Genomic DNA, 25,120 nt, shown 5'->3' on the forward strand with positions numbered 1-25,120 from the left:
CAAACACACACACACAAACACAAAATGAACAAAAAAAAAACCAAAAACAAAAAAACAGAAATGCTAACAGCACAGGCAGCCCATTTTCCAAGACGGACCAGGAAGAAGGGACAGAAAAAGGAATGGGGACACACACTGAGCAGGGCGGGCAGAGCCAGGGCTCACTGGGGGCACCCTGCCCTGCCCCCACCCCCGCCAGGTCCCCTTAGGATGGCCTGGTCAGAGCTGGGATTGCGTTGAGTAGCAGGCAGGTGGCCCAAGAGAAGCTCGGATGGGGGAGCCATGGCCCCACGGAAACAGCACCCCGTGTGCAGAGGCTCTCGTGGGGTTTCCCAGCCTGGGATGTGGGCAGCGGTGCGTCAGGAGTTGGCGTGCAGGGTGTCAGGCTGCTCCGCGCACTCACCCACATGTACTCGGGGTAGTCGGACAGGCGCCTCAGTCCTTCCACCACGGTGTCCCGGTCCTCCTCCCACTTCCGCTTGCAGAACACGATCTCCAGAAAGTACCACGTCCAGCCGATGAGGGGCACGTAGAGCAGCTCCTTCTTAGCGAGGACTTTGGAGCTCTGGAGGGAGGAGAAGGAGGGGCACCTGGCACTTCAGTGTCGGACAGAGGCCAGGGGCTTGGCCAGGCTCCCGCTGCACCCAGCTCCTGTGTGCTGTCGCTCTAGGAGTCACGGCTTTGTGGCTCAGGGGGTCTGTTGTGAAGGAGGACCCGACTTCTGAGGGTGAGTGGTTCGCCCCAGAAATGAGGAAACTGAGGCTCAGGCTTGGCTGGGAGGGCCCTCGGGGAGGGTGGGTGGGCCGGATGCAGAGGCTGCCAGGCTTCCTGGGGGTGGCCTGGGGTGCTGCCTCACACAGGGGCTTTGACTGCAATGAAATTCCCCTGCCAGCATCGGGGAGTAGCTTAGGTTTCATCCGAGGCAGCTTAGCTAACGGAAGTGGTTCTGCAGGGATGCAGGTGGGGTCATCTCAAAGGCAAAGGCCATGATGAGAAAGGAGGGCACAGCTCAGAGACAGCTGAGGCCCTGCAGGCCAGGGCCCCTCAACCAGCCAGGCACCACTGCCCAGCTCAAAGAGATGCCCTAGGAGAAACACCCAGGGACTCGGACCCCAGGGGCCTCCCTGGCACCTCCTCAGGGACTCCCCTGCTCCCCTAGCCCTTTCCCTGGGAAACCCAAGGCTCCCCCAGCTCCTCTGCTGGGACCCCCACTGCTCCACCCAGTACCTCCCCCACCCCAGGGCCCTCTTGCTCACCCCAGCACCCGCCTACTCCCCCAGATCCTCCCCGGGACCCTTGCCGCTCACTCCCAGCACCTCCCCTGGAAGGTGCTCACCCTAGCCTCTCCCTGGGACCGCCCACTCACCCCCAGCCCTCCCCAGGACCACCCCACCCCGCTCACCCCCGGCCCTCCCCAGGACCACCCCACCCTGCTCACCCCCAGCCCTCCCCGGGACCACCCCACCCCCAGCCCTGCAGGGACCCCCTGCTCACCCCCAGCCCTCCCCGGGACCCCCCTGCTCACCCTTAGCCCTCCCCAGGTCCCTGCTCACCCCCAGCACTCCGAAGCGCTCACACATGGTCCACCCACAGAGGAAGTCAATCTCGAAGTTGTGGTTGAGGATGATGACCGCATGCTCCTTCCCGAAGCGCTCCACCGTGGCCTCGTCCGTGAACAGCGTGCACTCCGTGCAGGACCACCACTCCAGCAGCATGACCAGTTCTGCGGACAGAGGGAGGCCGTTGGCACCGGTGGGACCCCTCCTCCTGGGATGGTCAGGGAGCGCCCGCAAGAGACACCTACAGTATTTTTGTCCAGAGCGGAAGTCTCTGCTAAACATGAGTTTTGATGACTTACATTGAGTATGTTTTATGAAATTACAATGACCTTCTCTGAGCAACAGTTGGGAGGAGACAGACGGAAGGTAGCAGCAGAAAGGGAGAGAACCGCCACTCTGCATGGAGACGCTGATCTTTACACCCAATTACCATTCTCACGTGCACCTTGGTGTGGCCGAGTACTGCACAGCCATGCCCCGCGAGAGGTGCAGAAGATGAAAAATGTCACTAGATGATTAAGAAGCAGAATACAACCATTGTATGTCTGCAGAACAGACAGTGGGGAAAAATGAAGAGCTAAGAGCGGAATGGAACCATAGATGACAGAGTAATAGGAATTATATTTTCTCCTAAAACTTGCTTTGGGGTTACGCTGGTTTTCCATATTTTAAAAAAAGCCATGTGAGGCCTAGCCCGCCCCCAGGAAGGCTGGCTGGAGGTGCTCTATGGGGCTTGCTGCTAGGCAGGTCGCCACAGGCCTGCGGGGCCCCCAGAGACAGCAGGGTGCACCTGACCCCGTGGGTGCTGGCATGTGAGGGGTGCCAGTCCCGGCTTTGAGTGCTTGTCCCCACCCCACCCAGGGGGTTTTGGAGCCTCCTCCCTTGGTCTCTTCCCCTGGCTCCAGCCTGGTGGGCTGAAGACATTCTTTCCGGAAGTGTGGAGGGGCTCGTGCCGGGAGCTCTGTTTGCAGGCAGGAGACCTGTGCGCCTGGGAGGACTCTGGGGATGCTGGGAACGCGGCATCGTCTGTCTCCTAATGGGGACTCTGGGACACCCTCATTCACCTTCAGGAGAACTGCAGGGCTGAAGAGTTACATTGTGAGAACTGCACATCTTTGTCACACGCGGGCCTCAGAGGGAGTGAATCCCGTTCAGAGGGCCGTGTAGGGAAGGACAAGAGGGAGGCCAAGCAGGTGGGCCTGTTGTCGGCCACCAGAGTCTTGTGCCCCCCAGCCAGTTGTCCGGGAAGGACGGCCCCACAGAACCAGGACGTGGCTTCCAGCTCAGGACGGCCTCAGGCTTCTTGCGCTGGACACCAGCCCAGCTCTGCAGTGTGGGCTTTCTGCAAGGCCATCGCCTGGGGCTTCTTTTCTACCAGTTATTTATAAAGGGCACTAGAGACCAATTCCAAAGACATCCTGTGCGGGTGAACGAGGGGCCGCTACCTGAGATCATGCAGCTCAGCCCAGGATGGCCAGAGACGCCTGCAGACAGCGTGCAGGTGCAGGGAAGTGTCTTCCCAGCGGTCACGATGCCGCGTACACATGCAGGCGAGCAGAAAGGACGCAGAAAGGAGAGAGGGAACTCAGGGTTTGTGGGGGCACCAAGGGACCCCAATTCCTTTAAAAGAGAAAGGTCGCCTGTGGGCAGAGGCAGTGGACAGGAGGAAATCCTGCTTGTGGGGAGAAGACCCGCTGACCAAGCCCCACAGCAGGCCTGCCCTGGCAGGGGCGCCCCCACCACTGGCTCACCCCTGGCAAGGGCTCGAGACCTCTGCCTTTAGGGTCATGCCTGGTGAGGGCTGGAGAAGAGGAATGAACTGAACGGGAGCCCACACAGCCAGCCAGACACAGGCACACTCCCCATGAGTGTTCTGCAAAGACAGGCTGCGCTGTCTGGAGAATGGTCCCATCCAAAGGTCACCTGTGGCAAGCCCAGGGGCAGGTGGCACTTTTCCCTCGCCATCGGCATGCGAAGGCGGCCTTCAGCAGATCTCAGGACCCCTCGGCCGACTCTGGCTAACTGCAGACAGCTGTCAGGACAGGCATCTGTAAACTGTCTTACAGGGTGGACGGCGCCTAAGCCCGACATGAAATTCCTTTTATCGTTTCCTTCACTCAAATATATGCTTCCCTAAAGCACAATGAGTAAGCCAGCCATAGCCTGTTTTTCAACCATGGATTTTAAAAACTCTAAAATTCTGGCCGGGTGCGGTGGCTCAAGCCTGTAATCCCAGCACTTTGGGAGGCCGAGACAGGAGGATGACTTGAGGCCGGGAGTTCAACACCAGCTGAGGAAGCATGGCAAAAGCCCATCTCTACTTAAAAATACAAAAATTAGCTGGATGTGGTGGCGGGCACCTGTGATCCCAGCTACTCGGGAGGCTGGGGCGTGAGAATCACTTGAACCTCAGAAGATGGAGGCTGCAGTGAGCCAAGACTGCACTGCTGTGCTCCAGCCAGGGCAACAGAGAGATTCTGTCTCAAAAAAAACAAAAAACAAAAAAACAAAACTTAAAATTCACCCAATAACAGTAACAATTTATCGAGCATTGCTGTGTACCTGCTGTGCGCATTGATTTAGGCTTTACAATACAGCTCAAAGGCAGGTGGCTTTGTCTGTACTCTGCAGATGAGAAAGCTGAAGTTTAGAGACTGAAGCCCTGACCGAGGTCAGCAGGGAGTGAGGAGCCTGGGCCAGGCTGTTTAAACGGCTCCAAACCTGCACCCTTCACCACAGCTCCTATAGCTCTACAGGTCAGATGACAGCAGAGACACACTGGCAGTGAGTTCAAAATGGGCAGCAAGAAGGCACCCGGCATTAAAGAATGAGAACAGGAATGAAGAATTGAAAATAAAACAGTGGTTCAGGGTCATTAAAAAACACTGTGGCTGGTGCAGTGGCTCAGCCTGTAATCCCAGCAGCCCAGCAGGCTGAGGCAGGAGGATCACATGAGCCTAGGAGTTGGAGACCAGTCTGGGCAACATGGCAGAACCCTGTCTCTACAAAAAATACAAAAATTAGCTGGGCATGATGGTGCACACCTGTGGTCTCAGCTACTCAAGGAGGCTGAGGTGGGAGGACTGCTTGAGCCCAGGAGGCAGAGGTTGCAGTGAGCCAAGATCACACCACTGCACTCCAGCCTGGGTGACAGAGCAAGACCTTGTCTCAAAAACAAACAAACAAACCAACCCACCGTGAGGCCTGCTCCTCACCATGCGCCCCTGAACTGGAAAAGGCTTCCACATAGCTCTGACTGCAGAAGGGCTCCCACAAACGTATTCATGGAAATAAATCTAAGTGGAGAACATCCCAAATCCAACCAGTCACAGACAGAATTCACATACCCACGCAAGACCAGCAGACGGAGAGGCCGATTATCTCCGTTCTTACTGAGGTGCTTTTCTTGTGTATTTGTGGTCATCCCAAGTATCTGGGAATTTTATATTGATCTTCTTAATGTATACCTCAATATTCCTTATTTTAATGCTTTTTTTTCTACTTTCTTGCATTAAAAAAGAGATTTGCCTTTTTTTTCTTTCTTCATCTTTTTCTAATACTTTGGAAGTTACGTTTGATCTCTCTTTTTTCCTACCCTATACTTAACAAAGTTACCATTAAAATCTGAACCTGGGCTGGGCACTCACACTTGTGATCCCAGCACTTTGGGAGGCCGAGGTGGGCAGATCACCTGAGGTCAGGAGTTTGAGACCAGCCTGGGCAACATGGTGAAACCCCATCTCTATAAAAATACAAAACAAAAAATTCGCTGAGCGTGGTGCAGTCTCAGCTCACTGCAACCTCCACCTCCCAGGGTCAAGTGATTCTCCTGCCTCTACCTCCTGAGTAGCTGGGATCACAGGTGCCCACCACCATGCCAGGCTAATTTTTGTATTTTTAGTAGAGATGGGGTTTCACCATGTTGACCAGGCTGGTCTTGAACTCCTGACCTCAGGTGATCTGTCCACCTGGGCCTCCCAAAGTGCTGGGATTAGAGGCATGAGCCACTGCGCCCGGCTGAGCACTGTTTTTATTTTACATACGGCTTAGATGCATCCATCTCCTAATTTCTTTGGCTACCATTCTTTCTTGAAAATTAGACCCTACTTGTATAATTTTCGTTCTTACTGAAACACATCCTTAAAAAATATTTAAGTGAAGATCTATGGGCAGTAAAAGCTCTCATTTTTTTGTTTACCAAACACTTTTTATTTCATTTGTACTCTCGAATGGCACAGGGTGCTAGGTTGGCAATTTTCCAGCACACTAAGGATCTTCCACCTTCTCCTGCCTCTGCTGCCTGCCGTAAGAAATCTGCTGTCAGCCTCACTGCTGACCGTCCAGCATGGTTCTCCAGCTTTCTTCTCCAGGGATTCGAAGACCTCATCTTTTTTTTTGTTTTGTCTTGAGACAGAGTCTCACTCTGTCGCCCAGGCTGGAGTGCAGTGGTGCAATCTTGGCTCACTGCAACCTCCACCGCCCAGGTTCAAGCAATTCTCCTGCCTTAGCCACCCCAGTAGCTGGGATGAGACACGTGCCACCAGGCCCAGCTAATTTTTGTATTTTTAGTAGAGATGGGGTTTCACTATGTTGGCCAGGCTGGTCTCAAACTCCTGACCTCAGGTGATCCTCCCGCCTCAGCTTCTCGGAGTGCTGGGATTGGAGGCGTGAGCCACCACGCCCGGCCCCTCCTTGTCTCTGATGGTCTGTGGTGCCCCAGGGCCTGCCTAGGTGTGGATTTATGTGCATTTGCCCTGCTTGGTGTACATGTGCTCCCTGCATCTGAAGAATCGTGCCTTCGTCAGTTCAGGAGGTCCTCAGGCATCCTCTCTTCCCAGGAGGCTTCTCCTGTTCTCTCCTTTGGGGGCGGGGGCCAAAGCCCTATTTTATGAAGCTTCTCATTCTGTCCTTACGTCTTTTCACTCCTATTTCACATTTTTTGCCTCCTTTGCTGTCACTGGATGATTTCTTCACATTGATGTCTGGTGTACCTATTCTCTCATTAACTATGTCTAATCTGATACAAAACCCGTCTGTAAGTTTTTGCTTTAAAATATCTACAGTTTTCATTGATAGCAGTTCTACTTGGTTCTGTACCCATTCTCATTAACTGTGTCTAATCTGATACAAAACCCGTCTGTAAGTTTTTGCTTTAAAATATCTACAGTTTTCATTGATAGCAGTTCTACTTGGTTCTTTTTCAAGTCGGGGCACAGTGGGTGGTCTTTGGTCTACATCTGCTGTTTACATTGCCATTCTTGATTATGAATTCGTATTTAATTTTTCTTAATCTGTAGGATTCTTCAGGCCTAAATGAGAGACTTTCTCCAGAGTGTACTCTCGTTTGCCTCTGCTGAAACCCAAGGGTCACTGTTACCCTAGCTTGTCTCGTGCCCTCGCTCAAGAGTCCTGGTTTAGCTTCAGTTCCCTCTGCCTCAGCTGCCCAAGGGTTAGGCTCCTGAAAGGCAGTGCTGACATTCCATTTCTGCACACACCCAGTTTTTGCTAAAGGGATTTGGTGGAAGGGTGGAGCTGAGAGGTTTTTGTTTCCTTACTGTGAGCCTAGAAATGCATTAAAAAGCCAGTTTCAGGCAGGATTTAGCTGTTTTGTAGTATTTTAGCTTCAGAATACTGCTAGAAAGTAGGAGTCTGTAATTTAGTTTTCATCAGTTAATATTTGCCCGTTTTGTGTGTATTCATCTTATCCAGTTATACTCATGAATAACTCATTTGTATATTTTATATTATAGGATTTCCAATTCTCCCTTCCCACACAAACAAGCAGCAGCCTTTTATTTAAAAAGAGAAACAAACTGGCCAGGCGTGGTGGCTCACGCCTGTAATCCCAGCACTTTGGGAGGCCGAGGTGGGTGGATCACGAGGTCAGGAGATCGAGACCATCCTGGCTAACACGGTGAAACCCCGTCTCTACTAAAAATGCAAAAAATTAGCCGGGTGTGGTGGTGGGCGCCTGTAGTCCCAGCTACTCAGAAGGCTGAGGCAGGAGAAGGGCATGAACCCGGGAGGTGGAGCTTGCAGTGAGCCGAGATCGCACCACTGCACTCCAGCCTGGGCGACAGAGCAAGACTCAGTCTCAAAAAAAAAAAAACAAGAGAAAAAACAAACCAGGATGTGAAGCTATAACACATTTAAGACAAGCTAGTCTAAGGGCTGGGTTACTAGTCTCTCTGCAGACAGTGGGGTGTCACAGGCATGGAAAGTTACCTGACATAAACAGCCTTTTCAGCAGTGCTACCTGCTCCTGAATTGGAAGGAGATTGTGGAGACAAGGTTACAGGCCCACCATTTCCCACGAGACAAAGTGTCTGCACTCGCTGTTTCCCACATGAGACAAAGTGTCTACACGCTCGCCGTTTCCCACATGAGACAAAGTGTCTGCACTCGCCGTTTCCCACATGAGACAAAGTGTCTATGCGCCCACTGTTTCCCACATGAGACAAAGTGTATCTGGGACCCACCGTTTCCCATATGAGACAAAGTGTATATGTGCTCATGCAAAAACATGGAAACAGCATGAGTGTGTGAAATAAAACATAAGAATCCCCTCCTTTCTCCACTCCCTGGATATCAGCATCATGCAGTTTTCTCGGGCGTCCTTCTGAGATTTTTTTCTTTTTTTTCTTTTTTCTTTTTTTTTTTAGACAGAGTCTTGCTCAGTTGCCCAGGCTGGAGTGGTGCAGTGGAGTGATCTCGGCTCACTGCAACCTCCACCTCCCAGGTTCAAAGAGTTCTCCTGCCTCAGCCTCCTGAGTAGCTGGGATTACAGGTGTGCACCACCATGCTCAGCTAATTTTTTGTGTTTTTAGTAGAGACAGAGTTTCACCATGTTGGTCAGGCTGGCCTTGAACTCCTGACCTCAGGTGATCCACCCGCCTCGGCCTCTCAAAGTGCTGGGATTACAGGCATGAGCCACCATGCCCGGCCCCTTCTGGGATTTTTCTACACATGTACACACCACACACACAGCATCCTTTCTTAAGACACAAAATGAATCATAGCATACTATGGACTTTGCTGTATACTTCCTTTTTCGCTTAATACTGTACGGGCAAGATGAAGGCTCTCCATGATGGCCGCAGAGGGTCCCTGTATGGGCGCAGCATAATTAGTCTCCAGTGACAGGTGCTTCTAGTTTTGTGCTACTATAAAACCAATACGATAATGAGAATACCTGTGATAAAATGAGAACACCTGTCCAGTTGCACACTTTTGCACACGTCTCTGTAGGTTGCATGTTATTCTGTAGAATTGCTGAGTTGAAAATTGCAACCACTTAAACTGTTGACAGCCACTGCCAAACCACCCTCCAGAGATGTGCCTGTTCATGTCCCCACAACACCCAGTGTGAGCAGCTACCTGTCCACAGTGGGTGTTGTTACCAAGCCTCTGAGTCTCTGTCCACATGACAGGTAAAGATCGGTTTCTCTATGTATAATACACATACACACAGAGGCACATATGGACAGACACACAGCTACACATGTGTTTGATACGCAGGGAGGCAGGACACCTTTTCTTTCAGGGATGCATGCTGAAATACGCTTCAGCATGCTCTGGTGTCAACGCAGTGTGGGCAGGACACACAAGGGGCCATGTAGGGAGCTGTTGGAGCTTGGTAACGGGTAAACAGAACTCAACATTCTCTTTACTTTTGTTTGTTTAAACATTCCCATATGCTCTGGTAAACCGTGGGAAGCTGCCATTGCTGTGGGTCAGAATGGTCAGACTGGCACGTCACACAGCTCAAGCTAAGGCAAAGAGGTAGCCGGGTGCCTTCCTACAGCCTGCCAGCCAGATGGCCTCGGTGCCTCCTGCACAGCCCTCACTTCCTGCCTGAGAGCCCACGGCTGCCCCGTCCACGGTCCCGCGCCACCCCCACGGGAGCCCCAGGCAGCAGGGACTGGCCCGGCAGACACTCACGGCTCCAGAGTGAGTAGGCGAGGCGGCAGTTGAGGCGGCGGTAGAGCTGCTTGCTGACCGGCCAGAGCGCCAGCGTGCACAGCTGGACGAAGTTGATGACCAGACCACTCACCACGAAGACAAAGCCGACCAGCAGGTGCAGCACGAACTGGGTCTTCAGGAAGGCCAACAGGCCCATGGCGCTGCTTAGGAGCGGGTGCACGGCCCCTCGCTGAGGACAGCCGTCCTGCAAAGACAGGGACAGGGACAGCGTCAGGGTGGCCACGCCCACACCCTCATGGGAACACTGGGGCACTGCTCACTGCACACCCCGCACACGCCTCACGCTCATACACACATGCTGCACAGCACACCGCAAACCCCACACATGTGCCACACACATACTGCAAACCACACACACGCCACACACACACACCACACCGCAAACCACACACACATCACACACTGCAAACCACACACACATCACACACTGCAAACCACACACATGCCACACACACCACAAGCCACACACATGCTACATATACCACACCACAAACCACACACATGCCACACACACCACAAACCACACATACACCACACACATGTCACATCACACACCACAAATGACACACACGCTCACACACATGGTGCATACCACACTGCAAGCACCATACCACAAACCACACACACACTGCACACACCACACCACACACACTGTAGCACAAACCACACGCACCACGGTGCAAAACACATACACCACATCCCACACCACTGCCCCACACAGCCCCACACCCTCTACACCATACACACACACACACACACATTGTACCACACACCACATACTGCAACACATCCCCCCACCCCATGCACACTCATATGCACCAGTCTCACACACACAACACGCGCCATACACACAAACATGCCACACTCACACACGTACACACTCTCCCATGCAAATCAGAAAGAAAAAACAAAGAATAGAAGAAATACACCCAAACACTGACAGTGATTAACTCGCAGGGAAGGCATCATAATTTCTATTTAATTTAGTATCTCGTTTAAAAGATCCAAACTGCACAATCTCTGCAAACAGAGCCAGGAGGCCACAAACCCCTCAGCGTGGGAATCGATGCTTTTCACTCCCACGCTCGTGTGCGAATTTTAAGCTTGAAAGATTTCTGTTCTGGTTTCCTGCACAAAAGGAGCGACTCCCCAGGGGCTCCACCGGCTCCCCCTTTCCTTCTATGCACGTCTCACAGTTTCAGCGGGGAAGTCGGTGCCCCCCCCACCAACTCTTGGCAGCACTGCTACCGAGCGGCCCTGCGACCCCCGTGTGGAGGGGGAAACCCGCGACCCCCCATGTGGAGGGGGAAACCCGCGACCCCCCATGTGGAGGGGGAAACCCGCGGCCCCCCATGTGGAGGGGGAAACCCGCGACCCCTGTGTGGAGGGGGAAACCCTGGCAGTCAGGCTGGCGGTGCTGCCAACCCCTGACTTGGTCCTCTGGAAGGGCACTGAGTGTACTCCCATGGTGGGCACGGGGGTGGGCTCTGGAGTGGTGCCACCTGGCCCTCCACATTCCCAGGGAGGCCCCTGTTCCACGCCACCAGCTGCCCCCACTGTGGCCATTCTTGCACCCAGAGCAAGGCTCTCCATGGACGCCCACCCTACCTGCCCATGAAACCCCCTGTCCCGACTCCACAGAGTGCCCTCCGTGCAGGCCCCGCCCTCTGCCTCTCAGGGATTTGCAGGTGCTGCCTTGAACGGCACTCGGGGGCCACAGATGCCAGTGTCACTCCCACCACCCTTGGACGTTCTCAGCCTATGGGGCATTAAGAGTCACCTCTCCCAGACACTGGGCCCTTGGCTCCCCGGAAACCGTGGGGACAAGAACTCTGGTCATGGTTTAGAAATGGGCCTGAAACGCTTTCGCTCCTCCCCTCAAACGGTGGAGGGTCCTCTTCCCTTTCTGACTGTGGCCTGGACTTGGTCATCGCATCTGATGAACAGCCTTGCAGAAATGTGCTACATGATTGCCAAGGCTGGGTCACAGAAAGGACGGCTTCTGCCTGGCTCTGTTCCCAGGATGGCCACATCACAAGGATGTGTGAGCGGCAGGTCCTGCCTGCGCGGAACGGGCTGACCTCATACCCCTGAGGGGGCCACCTGGGAGGCAGGCCCTCTGGCCCCGGTCAAACCTTCAGACGAGCCCAGTCCTGGCCTCAGCTCACCTGCAACCCCACAGCACCCAGCTAAGTCACTCCTGAACTGCTGACTCCACAAACTGTGGGGTTAAGGAGTTTTACTGTTTTATGCCACCACACTTTGGGCTGATTCATTAAAGCAGCAACAGGAAATTAATACCCTAGATAGAAAGGGCAGAAAAGACAAGGGGGCAACAAAAACACTTTTTATGGGCTTCACTTGTTCCATGGTCTGCGTTGAACACCTCTCACGCATTCCCAGACTCTCGGACAACCCCAGTGGGATGCCATCACTGCCCCAGGTGACAGGTGAGCAAACAGAAGCACGGAGAGGCTTAGTGCATCACACGGGGCCACACAGGGAGTCAGCAGTAGAGCCAGTGCCAGTCCAGGCAGCGAGGCTCAGAAATCAGTGCTCGCCCAGACATACTGCAGCCCCCCAGGGTGGGCAGGGGCCCCTTAGAGCAGAGCCTCAGACACGTTGGGTAGACCAGGCTTGCTGTTTCAGAACGCCTTTCTCGAGCTAGAGACGATGTATTCCACCAGACCTTGAGTTGTACAGGGTGGGGGCCGCCCTGCAGCCCATCGCCTGGCCCCCATCTGGCACACAGCAGAGCCCCAGGAGACCAGGCGGTCCTCACCCGGGGCACACATCACTCCACACTGGCCCAGAAGAACCAGGGTCCTGAGAAGCCTGCTTGAGGGCCAGCACATCAGCTGTGATGCTCTGAGAAGCAGACGCCCAGGCTCCACAGCAGACCTGCTGATTCCATCGCTAGGGTGCAAAGTACAAGAATCTGATTTTTTTTTTTTTTTTTTTTTTTTGAGACAGATTACCTCACTGTTGCCCAGGTTAGAGTGCTGTGGCACCATCTCGGCTCGCTGCAGCTTCCTGGGTTCAAGCAATTCTCATGCCTCAGCCTCCCGAGTAGCTGGGACCACAAGTATGCACCACCACGTCCAGCAAATTTTTGTATGTTTAGTAGAGACGGGGTTTCGCCATGTTGGCCAGGCTGGTCTCGATCTCCTGACCTCAGGTAATCCACCCAACTCGACCTCCCAAAGCGCTGGTATTACAGGTGTGACCCACCGTGCCCAGTCATGAAGTTTATTTTTAAAAATCAGATTCTCAGCTGGGCGTGGTGGCTCACACCTGTAATCCGAGCACTTTGGGAGGCCGAGGCAGGTGGATCACTCAAGGTCAGGAGTTGGAGACCAGCGTGGCCAACATGGTGAAACCCCGTCTCTACTAAACATATAAAAATTTGCCGGGTGTGGTGGCACGTGCCTGTAATCCCAGCTACTTGGGAGTCTGAGGCAGGAAAATAGCTTGAACCTGGGAGGAGGAGGTTGCAGTGAGCTAAGATCGCACCACTGCACTCCAGCCTGGGTGACAAGAGTGAAATTCCATCTCAAAAAAAAAAAAAAAAGAACTTCATCCAGGAATAAATAACACACGATTAAGATGGGCTTGCTGAGTGTCCGTGCATAGCGTTATGGGTGTTGACAAGCTGAGCCGCCTGTGACCCCACCACACTGCAACAGGGAACATTGTCATCCAAGTCCTTCCCCACCCAGCCTGACAATGCAGATCAGCCTTCCAGCTCTATAGGTTAATTTACCTTTTCTAGAGGTTCACAAACAGAATCCCATGGCATCTGGCCCAGCCAGCCCAGTGCAGTGCTTCTGAGACAGCCCCGGGACAGCACCCAGGGGCGCATCCATGGCTGCTGAGTGACCCCCACAGCGTGGACGTGCCACGGTGATATGCTCCCTGCTGACAGGCAGCCGGCGCCCAGCCTTTGGGGGCCACAGACAGAGCCGTGATGCACATTCACATCCCAGCCTCTGTGTGGATGAAGCTTCCCCTTGAGAATCCACTTTATCAACCGTCCTTGGTGTCACAAAGTGGCCAGTCCCTAGTCCATCACCTGAACCTCTGGGCTAGAAAGTCTATGCAGAGACTCCCCGGAGAGCCCACGCCTGCACTCTGGTACATGTTTCTCCTGGCCCGGGTGCCACACAGCACTCAGTGCCCCCAGAACTCTGGTGTCTTGGGTCCAGCTCCACTCACAGGAAGTCTCTGCAGCACTAAGCCCCAAAAAGGGTGAATGGAGCTGACCAATGTCAGATCAGAGGGGCTGGCTTCAGCCCTGGAGCCCAATTCTAGCAGCAAGTCCACCACCCTGCTGTGTGGCCCAAGGTCACACGCGGGACAGTGTCCCCCAGCTGTCTGCATGGCCCACAGCCTTCTGACGTGCTTCCTCGCAGAAGGCCACCTGCCTGGATCATCAACCTCTACCTCCTGGAGGTCCTGGATACGGAGTCAAAACACACGTCTTCATCACTTACAACGGACCAGACTCCATTCCGAGGAACATCTGCTGTTCGCCTGCTTGATTCCAGCCAGCGGAACTCAGGGGGTTTCCCGCCCGCCTGCCCCCACAAGAGCGCCCAACACCATTTCCCTGGGTCATCGCCATGTTTCTGTCCAGCCAGCAGTGTAGTCTCACTCATAGACCTCGCAGGTACCCTGTTCCACCTCCCCGCACCCAGCCCGCCTGGACCTCCTTGATAAACCTGACTGCGCAAACCTCCAATGGCAGCAGGCAGAGGCCGCCTCCCTCCCTGCAGAAGGGTGATGGTGAGGAAGGTGCCCTGCTCAGCACACCAGTCCCTGCCTCCAGCTTCACAGTCCTTTGGGCTGGCAGAGTAGGAAAGCATTGGGAGGGGCCTGGACTCAGTGGCCCCCAAGAGCATTTGCTCGTGAGCCCATTAGAGCAATTTTTAGAAAATTATGCATCCCCAGACAATGTGAAGTTGACGTCTACATTTTTATCTTTTATTTTTCCTGTATTTATTTATAGAGACAGGATATCGCTCTATCACCTAGGCTGGAGGGCAGCGACGCCATCATGACTCACACAGCCTTGATCTCCTGGGCTCAAGTGATCCTCTGGCCTCAGCCTCCCAGAGTGCTGGGATTACAGGCATGAGCAACTGCACCCGGCAAACTTCTACATTTTTAAGCCCGAGTTTAAATATGCAAGGGGTGTAAAGTCTGGCATATTGTGGATTTTGACTTTGTAAAGTGTAGTGTTTTTCTTTCTCTCCAATGTAGCCGGTAGAACCTAAACGCCATCATGATTTGACAGCCACCATTGGCATCTGTTTTCAAACCCCACAAAAAAAGGTCTTCTGAACAGCTGGCTTCGTTCCATTCGCTCCTGGAATCTGCATTCCCACTGCCCTTCTTCCATGGGATTGTATCACTGTGGAATATATTAAAAGTCTCTTTTGCTTAACAGTAGGCTTGAAAGTCTTTTATTGATCACCCTAAACTAATATTCTGCAATGAAATATGTATGAACATCTAAAACGCACTTGCATATTTCTTATGCACAGGCTTTGAGCTAAAAAGTTCTCCTGGGCTACGTCATGGCACTCCCTCCCATGTCCATCCACATCTCCTACGAATCAGGACAGCCTGCTCACTAGGACACCATGAGCACACCCAAGAAGTGAATACCGATGGAATACTGCCAAACATCCCATCCCCGTTCCCATTTCACCAACTGTCCCAGATGACCTTCCTAGGTTTGGGGATGCAGGGCCCCTTGGAGGACACACATGCATTTGGATGGCATGCCTCTCTGTCCCCTTTCCCCGAGACACTCCCCACCTATTCTGGCCTGACGGTGTTGAAGAGGCTGAGGCAGCTCTCTGCAGCGTGCCCCACACCCTGGATTTGTCTGTTTCCTCACAATTAACTCGGGTTCAACATTTCTGGTCAAGGATGCATGGCAGAGCCACTGGGTGCTTCCTGCCATATCCCATTGGAGGCACATAAAGCCACTTGGCCGGCGATGTGGAACCTCCCCTCACTTGGTGATGGTGGCACCACTGACACCCTGACCGCAGCACCCCGGGGACCTTGAAGAACACCTGGGATAGAAGAGCCACACAGGGTGGGACCTCAGGGGTGGGACCTCAGGGGCTCCAGCTGATTTCTGGGGCTGGGGCTGGGACGTGTGACAGTGGGCCTCTCCAGTCCCCATGGCACCTTTTCATGGCTGCTCAGATGCCACCGAGACACCAAGGACACTGAGTTGCTTCTGAGCCCCTTCATTAAACAACAGATTTAGGTTGCCCGGAAGCCTCGTGTCAGTGCGTCTTTATTAAACAACAGGTTTAGGTCGCCCGGAAGCCTGGCACCAGCGTGTCTTGGTCCTGGGGCGTGATGGCTGCTTCTTGGGTTTTGTCCTGGCCCCTGCACAAGCTACCGGGGTCTGCACCTTCTTAGATCAGGGGAGCAAAGGTGAGGCACGAGGCTGCCTCTGCCTGGGCAGGGCCAGAGCACTGCTTGCCAATCAGAGCCCAGCCCCACACGCCCACACCCAACTCTGCCACTTTTTGTTAGGGTGAACTGAGTTCCTTCCACAAAGGTAATGCCCGGGTCCTCGAAATGTGACCTTATTTGGAGACAGGGCCTTTAAAATGGTAATTAAGTTAAATGATATCATTAGGGTGGGCCCTCATTCCATCTGACCGGTGTCCTTATGAAAAAGGGAGACTGCGTGCAGTCAGAGCCCAGGTGAGAAGCCTCAGAAGGAATCCTTGACCTTAGATTGCAGCCTCCAGGACCACAGGACAACAAAAGCCTGCAGCTGCATCCCCGCCTCTGGTGCCGTCACACAGCACAATCACACTCACAGGCAGCCTCATCCCAGGTCCGTAGTTCTGGAGAGGTACGGGCCCATCCCCGTGTTCCGCCATCCAGCCCACCCCCTGACTGCCCCACATCCTTTGCTGCAGCATGCGACCCTCCTCCCCGTCGCTGGTCCCTGTGACCCTCTTCCTCCAAAACCGGCCAGGCAGAGGCCCTCACCCACACGCAGTCTCCCCAGAGACCCCCCTTCTTTGCCAAAAACCCCAACCTTTCCGACGACGCCTTTTTATGGAATGGAAACTACAGTTCTGAGCCCACGACCTCCGTGCCACTGCCAGGCCCAACAGGCCCCTCCATTTCTTCCTTCTGAACACAGGAGTCCCTGGTTTTCTCTGCACACATAGGACGGCAACTTCGTTTCTATGAGGGGTCAACACCAGTTCTTCTATCCATGAGCCTTTCATGCCTCTGTCACCAGCGCTGAAATCCCCCAGAGGAGATGGCACAGCCTCCGAAATACAGCACCATCTTCCCAAAATGCCACAGAGTGCCCACCCCAGCCAGCGTCCTGCTCTGTGCAGGGGCAGGAGCTGGATAGAGCTGGGGTGGGACCTGCTGTCCTTGGGTCCTGGGGTCCAGGAAGAAGATGTCACCACCGGCAACTATTCTGGGATCAGCAGATGCTCCCAAACCCTGGAATTCTCCCTTTGCCCTGCCCAAGCCGCCCTTCCGAGAGCAAGGCTAGCTGTCAGCAGACAGCAGTTGGCAGAGGAGAAAGACATTTCAGGATGCCAAAAGCACATCATTTCTGATGCTCTAGACGGGAGTTCTGAGTTGTGGGATAAAGATAACTTCTTAGATCCATATGGATTTCAGTGATCCAAATCCAAGTCCATAATGGAGGACTGAGAAACGGCTGTCAGCTCCCTCCTTCCCCCCTTCCTCTTCTCTGTCCCACCCACCCCGCACCCAAGTGCTCTGGTGTAGTGGGCCGAGCAGACCTGGCCTCCTGCGAGGTGGTGGCACGGAAGGGCCTTGTGTGCCAGCTGCACAGGAGGGGACTGCGGTGAGCCCCTGGCTCTCGGTGTGCTGGGGAAATCTCCACTGTTACTGTCAGCAGACGCTGGAGGAGAAAGTCCACCATCAGGAACAGGAGAGACGCAGTGATATCTCAAAGGGTCTTCATTTAGGTGGCAACGTTTACTAGTCAGAACACTGCCAAGAACCCGGAAATAAACTGCACACACTTTCTGAGAAGCCAGCCTAGGTGTCCTGTAAGGAAAGAGACTTCACTCATGGTGGACTTTTCGGGCCCTGCCTTGGGTCCTCCTTCCTCCCACTTTAAACGCAGTGTGGACAAGTGTGACGGGCTGGTTTCCTGGCCCACAGCTCATTGGAAGTGCAGGCTGGGGAACGGGGAAGAGGGGCTTGCAGAAGGCAGGCATGCTGCTGACAGCACCACCTGGGGCAGAAATGAGCCCAGGACTTGAGGCCCCTTGGAGGCCACTGAGCACCGGGGGCAAGGTTGCTGGCTCTCTGACGTCACGCGTGAGGGCACAATGCAGTGACTGTGGCCCACACTGAATGCTGAGAGAGGGCAGCGTCATAGTCACCACATTATCTGAGAAGTCTGGTAAGCAGTGAAGATACTACTAAGCATTCAACTAAAATTTTAGATGAAACAAACACAATCCTATTTTGAGTTTTAAAGGGCAAACTTCAGTTCTTGGGTAAATTCACTTACAGAGACCACCTTATCTTTTCATAAGCCTGAAAAATATGAAATCGTTGCCAGCCCAACCTTATCAGCATCTGGAATTAGCAGGATCCTAAAAGTCTGGCAGGAGGAGGTGAAACTTTCAGTCTGTGCAGACGATTGTGTAGCCTCAATACCCAGGAGAATCCAAATCCACTACAATAGAAACTAGAGTTGATAGTGATGCTGACGGGAATAATGTACAACATGCAGACTGCAGTGGCCTGCGAATCAGTCAGAAGAGACCAAGACAATCACAGAGTTTATCTCTTGCTCCCTTAATGGCTCCAGGTCATTGGCGGCTCTGTCTCACGTGGTCACCTGGGCCCAGGCTCTGGAGGCTCCACCACCTTCAAAACAAGGCTTCCAAGACTGCCTGGCTGTTGCCTTTCAGGCAGGTGGGAGAGGGGGGAACTGGAAGTTTAGGGGCCGGGCTGTCCTCTACGGCAACTAGGATGCAAGTTCGCAGCCCAGCGCAAGTGCTTACAGCTTGGGAGGATATGGGTATATGATCCCTGTGTGTGTTCAGGAGCCAAGGAGAGGGGCCCAGCAGATCACCCCTCCACAGGAACACACAAAAGCAGGAGGTACCTTGAAGGAGAGTGCAGATCACAGTAAGGAAGAGAAAATACCTAAACACAAGCTCCGGAGGAATAAAACCTCTATGAGGAAACCACAGAACATCTTGAAAGATACAAAAGCAGAGATGAACAAATGGAAAAACCCCGTGTGACCAGGCTGCAACCATCCCTTCCCTGCACACATACCCTTAGCAACGTGCAGCTCCTCCTGTCAAGACACAGAGTCTACTCCTCTAGTCCCCACCCTTTTGAACCCAGGCTGGCTTTAAGGCTCACCCCATCAATAGAATGTGGTGGGAGTGGCATCACAGGACTTCCAAGCCAGTCTTCAGAGCCTTGCCACTCCCTTACACCCTTGTGGCCATCAGAGGTGGTGGCTTGGGCTAGCCTGCCAGAAGGTGGGCCCACATGGAGCAGAAATGGACCAGAAATGGACCATTCCACCTGAGGTTCTCCAGGCAGCTCTAGCTGACAGCAGCCACTCCAATGACCCCAGGGGAAACCAGCAGAAGAACCACCTTGCTGAGCCTAACCCAAATTGCTGACCCACAGAATTGAGTGCCCCACACATGGTTGTTGTTTTTGAGGTGGTTTGTTAGATAGTAATACATAAATGATACATAAACCTAAATATATAACTGAATCCTAATTAAAATAGCAAAAGCTCCCCACCAGCCCCAGAACTAGACATACTGATTCTATACTTCATATGGAAAACTAAACAGGAAAGAAAAGCCAGGAAAATCATGAAAAAGAACAAGAAAATAGCCCTAAAATACATTACAACATCTAGAAAGCCTCAATAATTAAAATAGCACAGTACTGGCTTATCAGTAGACATGCAGACCAACAATTGAGACTAAAGAGTCAATGCTTCACTGACTGGGAGCAGCTGTCTGGGGCACCTCAACACCTGGAGCAGGGTGTGGATCTGCAGCCACTTTTTTGGGGACTTGGATCCCATGTGCACGAAGCACTGACTACAGGTTAGTCAACAACACACATCTCACACGATCCATTCCATTTCTATTGTATTTGTGTTTCTATTGTATTTAGATACTGATAAAATAAATAAAATACAAAATTAACTTAAAACCACTGCTAGGTTCATGAGAATCTTTTAGCATTGCCTATGTTTTCAACCAATGGATTTAAAGGTATAATTATATGACATACCTAAAACCACTACTCCAATTCTGGATAACAGAACCCTGCCTTTTGCAACATGCAAGTCACTGCGGGTTACCTACCTGCCACTACCCCCTTTGCTGGTAACAGAACCTCCTGCTATTATGGCAGCGCCCACCCTTGGATATGGGAGGGAAGCCCAGCCCCAGATCTAAGCCATAAAGGTAATCCCAACCCCTCTTTGAGCAAGTGATCCAGGGATGGGATGGGCATGTGCCCTGGGTCCAGCCAGGGAGAAGTCTGCAGGGGCTTTAAGGGAGGCTTTTGCTTTCCTAAGACAAGAAACAAATACCTCTGGTCATCCCCTTTGTCGTTCTTCCCTCCCTCGGTGAGGAGGCGGTGTCTGAAGGTGCAGGAGCCACTGTGGGAGCGTGAAGCCATAGGCGTGAGGACAGAAGACCAACACTGTTGGTAGAAGGTGGAAGGTCCCAGGTCCCCTTAGGGTCTGGGGAGCAGCTGAGGTCACACCAGCAGCTGCCCTCTTCAAGAGGCGGGGAAGACAAGAGGTAATGGTGTTTAAATCACTATCTCTGTTACCTTTGGCCAAAAACACACCTTACATCATCGACAGCTATGACTCTTACTCACGTGGGCCGGGCATAGAATACAGATGCTTGATCAATGCTTTCTAAGCCAATGGCTCATATTCAATATACATTTGTGAGAAACAGCCAGCATAGGCTGGGCACGGTGGCTCATGCCTGTAATCCCAGCACTTTGGGAGGCCAAGGTGGGCAGATCGCTTGAGGTCAGGAGCTTGAGACCATCCTGGCCAACATGGTGAAACCCCATCTCTACCAAAAATACAAAAAATTAGCCAGGTGTGGTGGCAGGCGCCTATAATCCCAGCCACTCAGGAGGCTGAGGCAGGAGAATTGCTTGAACCCGGGAGGCAGTTTTTTTTTGAAACTCTGTCTCAAAAAAAAAAAAAAGAAAAGAAAAGAAACAGCAGCATGGCTTCTTAGTCACACGCGTTACATGCCACCTCTGTTTAAAGTTCCTGAAAGAACAACGTCACTCCTGAAAGAGAGTCCACGGAGCACTTCAGCAAACAATCTCATCTCAGAATCACGGCCCCGACAGACCCTGGGCGGGCCTGAGATGGAAGTGACTTTGGACTCAGTGAAGAGGCGACTGCGACGTTTCCAGGCCTCACTGGAGATGCTGGGGGTGTCACTCCAGCAGGTAGAGGCCAAACAGAAGCTCCGCCCGGGCAGCCCTGGTCGGCCTCTCTTATGAGACCCACACGGCCGCATGTTCTCCTGACTGCAGCTTTGGGTTGGATCAGTAGCCCCAGGGCCCCCAGGCCACTTCTGAACAGGGCGAGAAGCTCCCCATCAGGTACTGTCTCACCGGGAATGGGAACTAAAGCCCAGGGTCCTAGAGTTATTTCCCCAAGTTGTGTTTGCCACTGCATCACTGCCAGTGTAAACTGCAAACCCTGGCAGGAAGAGGGCAGGGAGGAGGTGGAGCTGGGCAGGATGAGGGGAGGATGAGGGTGCTGGTGGCCCGGGATGGGAAGGCTGCTGGCCAAGGACCTCCAGCCTCCCACCCTCCCATCACCTACCCCAGCTCTCTGAGCTCCAGAATTTGTCTCCTCTGGGGTGCTGTGACGGTCTCACTGGCCCGAGAGTGATGTTGGGTGGGAGGTGGAGGGATGCAGAAAGCTCCCAGGGCCTGATGACGGCACAATGGACCTATGACAAGTCTGCGGGCCTGCAGGACACAGCGGGCGCTTCCCACACCAGGGCACGGCCATGCGCCAGGGCAGAAGAGCATTCTCCAAGGGTGGCAGATTTGTGGGGACCACACTCCAAAACACACACACGCCCATGTACACACACACACACATGCACGCACACATAAAACAGTCACAGCTAAGTTGACCCAGACATAATTTTCTTACAATGAACTATGTGTTATAATAACAACTTTTACTCTACAGAAACAGATGGACATTTGCTGCATACTTATTCATTAAACTGGTCATCAATGTCTCATGCACTTTTTTTTTTTTTTTTTTTTTTTTTAAAGAAGGAGTCTTGCTCTGTCCCCTAGGCTGGAGTGCAGTGGCATGATCTCAGCTCACTGCAAACTCTGCCTCCTGGATTCAAGTGATTCTCTTGCCGCAGCCTCCCAAGTAGCTGGGATTACAGGTGCGGGCTACCATGCCTGGCTGATTTTTGTATTTTTAGTAGAGAAGGGATTTTGACACGTTGGCCAGGCTGGTCTCGAACTCCTGACCTCAGGTGACCTACCCACCTCGGCTTCCCAAAGTGCTGGGATTATAGGCGTGAGCCACTGTGCCTGGCCTCATGCACTTTTCATTATATTTTGCAATTTACAAAGTTACGTAGGAGGTGGAATTCTGGTTTCTGCTGGGGATGTAGAGAGCTTGTCACTCCCACTCTCACAAGAATAAAGCCAGACAAACCGTAAGTTCTCGACTTTGCTTCATCCCATCAGAGACCTGAGGCTGCAGGACAACCAACTGGAAGCTGGGGAGAGACAGGGCCTGCAGGGGAATGGCATTGAGCCCTCCCGTCCCTGGGGCAGTCACGGGGCATTGTTGGTAAGAGGAGCTCGGCTGGAACCCCTGAGTCCTGGCGGAGGCTGAGTGTGTCTGGGGAGAGAGGGGAGTCCTGCAGGGACAAGGTGGAGGGCCCACCCTCCTGCTGGCTTCTCCTCGTGACCTCTGTCCAGCCCCCACCAGGTGCCCACAGGGCTGCCTGAGGATGAGTCCTGACAATGCTGAGCTCCTGTGCAAACCTGAGATGATGTAGGCATTCCACAATGTTTTAAACAAAGAGTGCCTGGACCATAAAGGTGTACTCATTATTTACAGATTCAAATGCCACATTTGTCATTCAACAGGCACCCCGAGGCATGGATTTGAAAAAATGCATTGATTCAAGATGGAATAAACTGAGTAGGTTTCAGAACAGCCACCCTTGGCCTGGACAGCACAAGAGCTGCAGAGCGTCACCTCACAGGGCCAGTGGCGACCCAAGACGTGAGTGCCTGGGAAGGGGGCTCTCTGCGGGGACGGGGCTCAGAAAGGTCGGACCTGTCCTGAGCCACAGAACCAGGGTTCCCTGCACCTCGGCCGTCGTCTATCATTACGGCGCCCCGTCCGGATATAAACTGAGAAAATCTCAGATGCACAAACATTTTGAAGTAAAAGATAGTTTCTAAACCATTACTCAGACCAATAAAACGTGAAGTGAAATGAAATGTGTAACGGGAATGAAAATGCTGCACAGTCCCCAGTGCGCACAGTTCAGCCGAATTTTCTTTAGGGTGACAGCTGTCAGGTGTGCAACGGGCTGTGTGTCTCCCCTGGAATCGCACACAGAACCCCCAAGCCTAGTAGCCGAGATGCGACCCCGGGATGACCCCGGGACCCCGTAGGCCAAATCGCAGCCTTTTTACTTTCTGTCACCATAGTCCCCAGACTGGAAAATGGAGGTGGCTGGATGTGTACATATGCAAACCGCCACCTGCAGGGCCACCCATGCTGCCTCACCTTGTCACAGGTGCTGTTAAAATGTGCACTAGCCCAGCAGATGCCTCCAAACTGTGGCTACGGCTCTGCCCTCCCTCTGGGCTTCTGAGAAAGGGTCCGACTTGCTGGCGTCAATCCCAGTGGTGGACCCCGAGGGACCCTTGCCTGCCGGAGCTGAGTCAGTGATGATGCTCCAGGTGGGCTGGGGAGGGAAGCCCCTGAGGGCGCGTGGCCCCCCCGCACCTGGATGCCTCCCGCACTTGCTGTTCTAGAGGTAAGAGGTGATTCATGGAAAAGTGCTGACATTGCACATCTGAGCTTTTCCTCATTTCCTGGCATGGTGTATTCACCTCCTCCTGGGCTCCCTCCTTTCTTCTGCTTTCCCCAAATCCCCAAAAAGCTTAGATGAAACCCAAGTTTTGTTCTGGAATTCGTCCCTAATAATCCCACCGCACAGAGGCCGGGCGCAGCTGTCCCCCTGCCTGCCTCCTGGCACATCCGTTTCCTGTCTGAGGAACAAGCCTGGTTTTCCGTGCTTTTCTGGGGAACAAGCCTCTGTCTTTCTCCCCTGTCAATCAGTGCCACTTAGGAGGAGGGGCGGCCTTGCTGGCCACCCGGATCTGCCCCGCACCGACTCCTGCGGCCTCCTCTCCAGGAAAGAGAGTGCCCTGGAGTCCACAGGCAGCGCCCGGGGACAGCAACGCCAGCGCCCACAGGCAGAGATGTACAGGCCACGCTGTTACCTTCCCTGTCTCCCTCTGCTCCAGATTCCAGGCAACCAGGGCCCACGGGGGAGGGACGTGTGGCCCCTGCCCAGCTGCAATGCAGGGCCAGCCTGGGAACCACTTGGCGGCCTCCTGGAGCCTGAAACAGCCATCGCTCCAGAGTGGTGTGGGCCGGGGCCTCCACTCAGCCTGCATTTCTGAGAGGGGAGGGGCTGTGACATTTGGGGCACAGATTCTGCCACGTGGGTGAAATGCTGGGGCCCTGGCACATGTGGCGCTGTGGCTCGTTTTCACACTTGGCCCGAGAGGGAGGTGTGGCTCCTTAGAGAGGCGGCGCCTGAAGTGGATGCTGCTGTCCTGAGGAGGCCCAGAAGAACACTCAGCTCTGCCAGGACCCCTGCTTCCCAAGGCAGCCTCATGGAACCCTCCCGAAGCTGCCACCACCAGGCCCAGGCACTTGCCCCTCCACCCCAGGTGAAAGACATGGCGGGAAAGTGGTTTAGGCAGCAGAACGTTCCCACCCTGTCTCCCTCTCGCCCTGATTTTAAACACAGCGCAGGCTTCTGACCTTGCTGAAAACGCTCCGGCCTCTCCTGATGTGGTAATAAGCTGCCACTACTGCCATCGCCCATCCTACACCAATAGCACGAGGCCCGCCCCACCCCGACTCCAAGCTGCACCCCCCTTCCTCTGTGACGCAGGCCGTGGCGGCTGAGGCCTGGCAGGCCGGGCGCAGGGAACCGAGGTGCCCCAGCAGACTCTCAGCGTGGCTTGGCGGTGGGAATGGCCGAAAGCCGAAGCTGAATGTGGAACTTGCTGACCCCTGAGGACTGGCTTTCTCTTGAGGGTTCTGGGAAATCGAGCCCCAGGACAGTGGGGACTGCCTGCTCACCACCGTGCGTGCAGGGCTTAGCCAGTGCCTGGTATACAGTAGGCGATCGATAAAATCCTATGGGAGGGCAGGAGGAAGGAAGGAGGTTTCTGGTTTACAAGCACAGAATGATGGCCCGGGC

At 53.6% G+C, this 25,120-nt stretch overlaps 1 protein-coding gene across 7 annotated transcripts in view; it reads right to left on the minus strand.

The window, feature by feature from the left end:
* The window catches only part of AGPAT3 (1-acylglycerol-3-phosphate O-acyltransferase 3), a 121,726-nt gene that overhangs the window by 17,141 nt on the left and 79,465 nt on the right, over positions 1-25,120 (minus strand). For 4 of the 7 annotated variants that reach the window (XM_063640533.1, XM_063640532.1, XM_055279853.2 and 1 more), the window contains 3 exons: positions 9,501-9,726; positions 1,554-1,723; positions 404-565 (listed from right to left, as the gene is read on the minus strand). In XM_063640533.1, the coding sequence (XP_063496603.1) occupies positions 404-565; positions 1,554-1,723; positions 9,501-9,678 (510 nt within the window). In that variant the 5' untranslated portion in view covers positions 9,679-9,726. Of the gene's footprint in view, positions 1-403; positions 566-1,553; positions 2,019-8,583; positions 8,681-9,500; positions 9,727-25,120 lie in introns of those variants that run through there. The other 3 variants (XM_063640536.1, XM_063640537.1, XM_055279852.2) reach the window with 3 other exon arrangements.

Source organism: Symphalangus syndactylus, chromosome 5, assembly GCF_028878055.3.
Source record: "Symphalangus syndactylus isolate Jambi chromosome 5, NHGRI_mSymSyn1-v2.1_pri, whole genome shotgun sequence".
Lineage (NCBI taxonomy): Eukaryota > Metazoa > Chordata > Mammalia > Primates > Hylobatidae > Symphalangus > Symphalangus syndactylus.